At 46.5% G+C, this 6750-nt stretch overlaps 1 protein-coding gene across 1 annotated transcript in view; it reads right to left on the bottom strand.

Annotated features, from left to right (window-relative positions):
- LOC107112721 (SH3 and PX domain-containing protein 2B-like) overlaps window positions 1–5860 on the bottom strand; it is a 297243-nt gene extending 291383 nt beyond the window's left edge. Inside the window, exon 1 of the mRNA XM_015413908.1 lies at window positions 5611–5860. Within this exon, the coding sequence (XP_015269394.1) occupies window positions 5611–5682 (72 nt within the window). The 5' untranslated portion in view covers window positions 5683–5860. The remainder of the gene's footprint in view (window positions 1–5610) is intronic.
- Between the last annotated feature and the right edge of the window lie 890 nt (window positions 5861–6750).

Below are 6750 nucleotides of genomic sequence, written 5' to 3'. Positions count from 1 at the left end.
ACAAAATCCAACAACAAATATATAACCATGTGGAGAAAGAATGTAATTGTTAACAATTACTGAGTATTACCAAAAGTGGGTTCCCTGGGTTTCAAAAGCTTTGGAGTGCTACAAGTGAAAAAGAAGGCCACATACAACATCAGAAGTGTACTCAGTGCACAGCGCTTTCCTAGGAAAGCCCTCAGGAACAACAGTATTTCTGAAGCTTTAGCACTCAAACTGACCACATTAATAAAAACATGGGTGGGGGAGAGTAGGCTGCCAACTCCTAGTTGAGATATTTCTGGAGATTTGAGGATGGAGCCTGGGGAGGGCAGGGTTTGGACCGGAGACAGATCACAGCAGAGTATAATGCCATACAGCCCACTCTCCAAAGCGGCCATTTTCTCCAGGGGAGCTGGAGATCATCTGTAATTCCAGGAGATTCCCAGGCCCTACCCGGAAGCTGGCAACCCTAGGAGGGGATGGAACACAGTGTAGGGATAACATAAAGGAGTCTTCTGAGAATATGGTAGGGAACAAAAATCCCAAGAAAGAAAAGGAGCCAGGGATTTAAGAAGGTTCTCAAACTATTTCAGACACACCCCTTCCAAGAGTAGAGAAATATGGCTTATCATATTCTGAAATAAAAATACAGAGTGAGTAGAAAGGAACACAGTGACATGAAAAAGGAAAGGAAGATTCCTAACCCAGACAGAAAAACAAAAGAGACATCACAAAGATCTTGCAGATGGGATTAGAATGAGAGACGTCAAGTTAGCTACGTGAACTCTTCTGCAAATGCTGCTAGAACTGAAATTGTTGTTGTTCAGTCACACAGTTGAGTCCGACTCTTTGCGACCCCATGGACCAGATCACGCCAGGCCCTCCTGTCTTCCGCCGTCCTCTGAAGTTGGCTCAATTTCATGTTCGTTGCATCTATGTCTAATCATCTCATCCTTTGCCGTCCCCGTCTTCTTTGACCTTCAATCTTTCCCAGCATCAGGGTCTTTTCCAGTGAGTGCTCCCTTCTCATCTGGTGGCCAAAGTATTTGAGCTTCAGTTTCATTATCTGGCCTTCCAGGGAACAGTCAGGGTTGATTTCTTTTAGGATTGACTGATTTGATTTTTTTGCAGTCCAAGGGACTCTCAAGAGTCTTCTCCAGCACCATAGTTCGAAAGAATCTATTCTTCGGCGCTCGGCCTTCCTTATAGTCCAACTCTCGCAGCCATACATGACTACTGGGAATACCATTGCTTTGACCATGCGGCCTTTTGTTGGCAGGGTGATGTCTCTACTTTTTATCATGCTGTTTAGGTTCGCCATCGCTTTCCTCCCAAGGAGTAGGCGTCTTTTAATTTCATGGCTGCTGTCACAGTCTGCGGTGATCTGGGATTCCAGGAACGTGAAGTCTGTCACTACTTCCACGACTTCCCCTTCTATTTGCCAAGGAGTGATGGGGCCAGATGCCATGATCTTAGTTTTTTGAACTGAACTGAAATACAGAAATGGAAAGCCTGTTCCCTTCTCCAGAGCTAAAGCAACTTCCAAGATTAATCAAATGAGAGGAAATATGATCTGTGGCAGATATTTTTTGCAATTTATAGCTATATAGGGGAAGAAGGTTGCAAGTTGCCAACAGGAAAGACTAGTTTTGATTCTCTGTTCACAGCAGAATTATGACATCACCAACCATGTCAAGGCTACTCCAAAAGGGAGAAGTTCTTATTTAGAGGCAGGCAGGAAAAAGACTGCATATACAACACAACATAGCCTGTCTCCATGTCCCATGGTTGCAATCAAGTGAACATAATATGCCATGCCAGGTAATTGGGGTGTTGGGGACCTGAGTGACCCCCAGGCTCCCTGACTCTGCTGGTAGCCAGGGACCTACTCTCAGTGTCCATGCACCAAAGCAGCAGCACATGTGGCCCCTTCAAGGGCAAACCTGTTGCTCTACTGCTTGATAAGGACTGGCCCTTTAACAGCCCACTGCCTGATAAGCAGCTGGGACGCAGCCTTGAGTCAGTGGTGAGGAAACAAAGAGATGAGTCACAGCTGAGATGTGGGGGCTGCAACAGCTCCCTACAAGAACTGCTCACATCCCATGAAAGTTACAGAGGAGTGAAGCCTCCAAAGGGGCTGGTCCCAGGATGAGCTGGGCCCTTCAAGGCAGAGGGAAATAGGTCAGAGAGGACATGCTGGCTCCTGAGGTTGACAGGAGCAAGGTCAGGAGAGAAGTGAGAAACCAGGGTGATTGAAACCTCCTTCCCTCTCAGTTTGAGGCTCATGGGTGGGTATGCAAGTGCCTTGTGCTGGCAAGGATCTGCCAGACTTGTGCATGTTTTTTATACAGGGATATTGTCAGCAGCAACTGTGGTCTCAGCTGTTGGAAAAAATAGACAGCATGAGGAAAGAACTACACATAGTGAGGCTTGGGGATTGCCACCACCAGTGAGGTGTGGTGGGGTTGAAAGATTTGCCAGAGTTACTTGTAACTTGTCTTGTAATAAAACACACACAGAATGAACGGCAGGAAGGAGAGGAGATGCCTGTCATCAATCCCCCTGCATTTCACCTTCTCCATCATATTTTGTCAGTTTTTTCTCCAACCAGTCTAAAGAAGCACATCTGACTGGGAGGGATAACAATCGTGGGAAGGGGTGTTTGCAGGGGAGAATTGGGGGACATGGGAAGAACTGAAATACTTACTGATTCTGACCTGTAGATGACACTGACTCCCATATATGCATTACTTCCACACATATGGTCTTGGGAACATGCATTTCCGACTGTAACGTGTAGTTCCTATCCAACTGTTCACTAGAAATTCACGCTTCTTTCATCCCACACCACAGCTAACTACAGCAAGCTATCTGTCTGACAGCGGCTGGAAGCCAAATTCTGGACCTTTAGTCTGACCCGGCAGGACTGTTCTTATGCAGACTGGTTCACACAAAGCCCTACTGTGTAGGCTGCACATAAGGAGGAATGTGCAAAGGGCCCAAGGCTCATAAATCTCAACCCCATTACAGAACCTTGAGCATGAACCCAGGCCTACATGAACAAGTGTTTATAAAGAGCATGCCACACCCAACCACCAAACTATGGAAAAAGAGACAACATATTAGAGGAGCAGGGCTCACTTCTTCAGAAATTATTTGCGTAGGCCTCAGTCACCATTCATGGTTCTATATGCAGTGAGGATTTGTGCCTATGCACTCACCACACAAAACAACTTGGTCTGCATTTGATTTGGCCTCTAAGGCATCATGAATTCAAGGAGCCAAAGGCAAGCAACCCTAAGAACAAATACATGCAATGTTCAGTGACTGCCCAACCCTATAGTTTGTTAGAGAAAAGGATTATCTCATTTCAAACACAGCAGGTCATTAGAGTTTGCCAATTAAATCTTAGACTGTGAACTCAGTCTGTATTACCAAACCAATTCACATAACCTGTCCAAAATAAAACTAGGTCTTGCATTGTGGGCAGCAGCAGATACAATTTCTGAGATTATTTTACCCAAATGACTCATTCTTTCCCACATGTTTGAGCTCTTTGTATGTGGTCTGCATTGGTGCCCTTGACTGTAATAATGGCATTGGATACCCTAAACAAGCATGGTTTATATTACCTGCCTATTATTACACTTCCACACAGAACTGGGGCATGTCACATAGTGTCTCAATCAGTAATCATAAGTAGAGTCTTCAGAAGGAAGTGAAGCTTTGTAAGGAAAAAAACCTATATGAGTTTTTAAAATCAGGAATGTGTGCAGCATGCCATACACAAAGAAAAAGGAGACCCACCTGTCTCAGTCTACATAAAGAAATGTCCAAAAGATTTTATGAAGTGGGTCCAATAACCAGCAGCAATCCAAATGCAACAAGAAGCAATACTGTGCCCAATGCAGCCCCTTCCCCCCATATAGTCAACCCTACATAATGTGTTTGATCTCAGTCATTCTTTACTCCCCTCGGTCCCTCCCACTCTCCTTCCTCTATCATTTCCCTGCTGTTAAAATTTAAACTGAAAATTCCCTAGGGGCAGGGACCATTTTCTTTTTTGTTTACCTAAGGACAGATATGAATGATACTGTATAAAACCAATAGCGCAGTCACAACTGAACCATTGACAGCTATCAGTCTCCAAAGGAAAAACTAATTCCTGACAACTAAGAATCTGTAATTTAGACAGAAAAGTTTGCATGATTCTATACCAACAAGCAGCCAGTCCAGGTTACCTTATCTTGTGTTTAATACATAGTGGCAAGATTAGGTGCAGGGAGATATGGGGTTAAACAATCTGCATTCTCTGCTCAGTTTCATCCCTACACTACCATTCACTCCTTGTTCTCCTCTGCATCCTAAATGCCTCCTACTCAATTCCCTTTTAAAGTTCCTCTCCAAAACAAGCCACTTCCCAGGTTTCTGAAGCATCCATACAAAGAGTTTACCCCTAAGGCTCCTGATTTTTCTGCACATTACATATTGCCCTGGATTCTATAACAGAGATAAGTTGCCAGCCAACAATTTGAGGGAAATAATTCATTCCCACAACCTGGAGACCATAATTTTTACTGTGCTAATTCTATTAATCTTAGGATTTATCCATCGAGTATGTAAAATGTGAGAAGCAGGAGAACAGATCTTGCAAAAAGGGACATTTGCAATTCAACAGACATGCCCTGCTTTAGTTAGAATGACACGGCAACATCCAGCCCGCCAGTCACCGGCCCCAGTGGGCACAGGCTCCAGATAGAACTTGACAGTTTTGACACATTGCAGCCACGTTCACACATCCCTACGACACCTGCAGAGGAGGCAAGATATCAGGGAATAGTAGCAGCCTTCCTGCCTTGGGTATAATAAAATCTACACAAACTTCACACACATCACACTAAGGCAGATAACCAGGCAAGCATATTCCCTTTTCTATTTTTTTTTTATTAAAGAAAGTTGAGTGTTTTGCTAGGGACACATATCTGGCAGAAAAGCCACTACTTTTCTTTCTGGGCGCAGAGACTCAGGCAGCAGATTTTCTGCCAAGAGAGCTGCTGCTCTCCAGATCCAATCCAGCAGTTTCATTTTAAACCAACCTTTAAAACAAATACAAGGGAGATGTAACATAACCCTTCCCATCCCGCCACGGAACTCTTCGGGGCACTAATCCTGCTGTCCAAGAGGCTGGTCAACGTGCACAGTCCCGCCTTTGTTAAGCCAGCACTGGTTCATGAAGGCAGCGCTGGCGTTAAGAACTTCCTTCCTGCTTTATCTGTTAGGAAGTTACCAGTCCATGCACAGAAAATTCCAGTTGCAAACATTCATGCATGGTGAATCCAGCGGGGAAGGGAAGAGACCACACAGAAGGAATCAGCGAAAAAAAGGAAGGGGGGGGGAATCTCTTCGTCTCTTTGCCAGGTAGTTGCAGCCAGCTTCTCTCCCCAGGGACAGATGCCTGTGCAGAACCCAAACACGGCAACTCCGGCAAAGGCAGAAGGCTCGCTCCCATGTGGAGAAGAAGAAATGACTAGAGATTGTTCAGAGGCTTCCCGGTGCTCTCAATCCCGCCAGCCCCATTACTTACACAAACACACACAAACCCCGAACACACACGCTCGCACTCACATAATGTTTGTTGGGAATTCGCCTCTTCTGCACGTCCAGCACCTTCACCTCCAAGATACTCTTCCGGGGCATAGCTTTGGTTCTCTGCAACCCGCACCCCAGAAGGAAAAGGGGGTGGCGGGAAATGTGCAAATCTCAGCGTGGGAAGGGGAGCAAAGAACCCCCTTCGGCCAAGCTTTCAACACAGCTAAAGCTCCTAGCACAAGCCTGCAAACTTCAGAGCAGAAAGATCGCGCTGCTGGGAAAGAATAGCCCGATCCACGGCTCTCTTGGCGTCCGCTTCCTCTACCCCCCCCCCCCCGCTCTCACCCCTCCCCCCTTTCCTCCCTGTCCAGAGTTTGCAGATGCAGGACTCCTCCCAGCCCATCCCTGCCAAGCAACCTATCCCACTCAGGCAGAGGCAGTATGGTTAGGCGCTCAGATCCAGCCCAGCTCCCTGGGTTCTTAAAGGGCCACGACCACCGCTTAGCTCACGGCGCTTACAAAAACACACCCCAACACCGTATAATAATATAATCCTATCCAGTTTTGTCGGCTCGCCCTTACTACGCAGCTGTACTTTACACGCGGAAGGAAAAGGCACAATTTTGCAGTTATGGGTGGAAGCCAAACGTGCCCCGTGAATCAACACGCCCCTGCCCGCTGTGCTGTCGCGAGCCACTGAAGCGGCGTGCCAAAAAACGCACAAGGCTTGCCTTCCTTTTTGAGCACCACCTCGTGAGCACCGCGGCTAGTTTCCGAGCGGGGGTGGGAACAAGTGGGAGAAACAGGGGATCCGGGGAAATGTAGCCTTCGATTAATATTAAAGGAGGAGGGAGAGAAGAGCTCGTTAAATGCAAAGACTATTTTAACCTCCATTTGACCTCAGGCCCCCTTTCCCAGGGAGGGATGGAGTCGGGCGCGAAACAGCAGGCGAGGTCAAAACCAGATGTTGCCTTTTGTTGTTAAAAGAGTAAAATGGTTAATTAATCGTCCTTTGAAACTGCAAAAATGGAACCCTTCGGTGTCTGCTTGCACGAGGCAATGGCTCAGTTGGTTTTCGAAAGTGGAGGAAGGCGTCCTTCGGACCGTCACAGAAATGGATACGCTCTTTCAGCTCGTTTTGATGAATGGATAGCTGCCTCTGAAAAACAGCGGGCA

The sequence above is a fragment of the Gekko japonicus genome, unplaced genomic scaffold (genome assembly GCF_001447785.1).
Source record: "Gekko japonicus isolate JY-2015 unplaced genomic scaffold, Gekko_japonicus_V1.1 scaffold1605, whole genome shotgun sequence".
Lineage (NCBI taxonomy): Eukaryota > Metazoa > Chordata > Lepidosauria > Squamata > Gekkonidae > Gekko > Gekko japonicus.
This window is presented reverse-complemented; position numbering and strand designations above follow the sequence as displayed.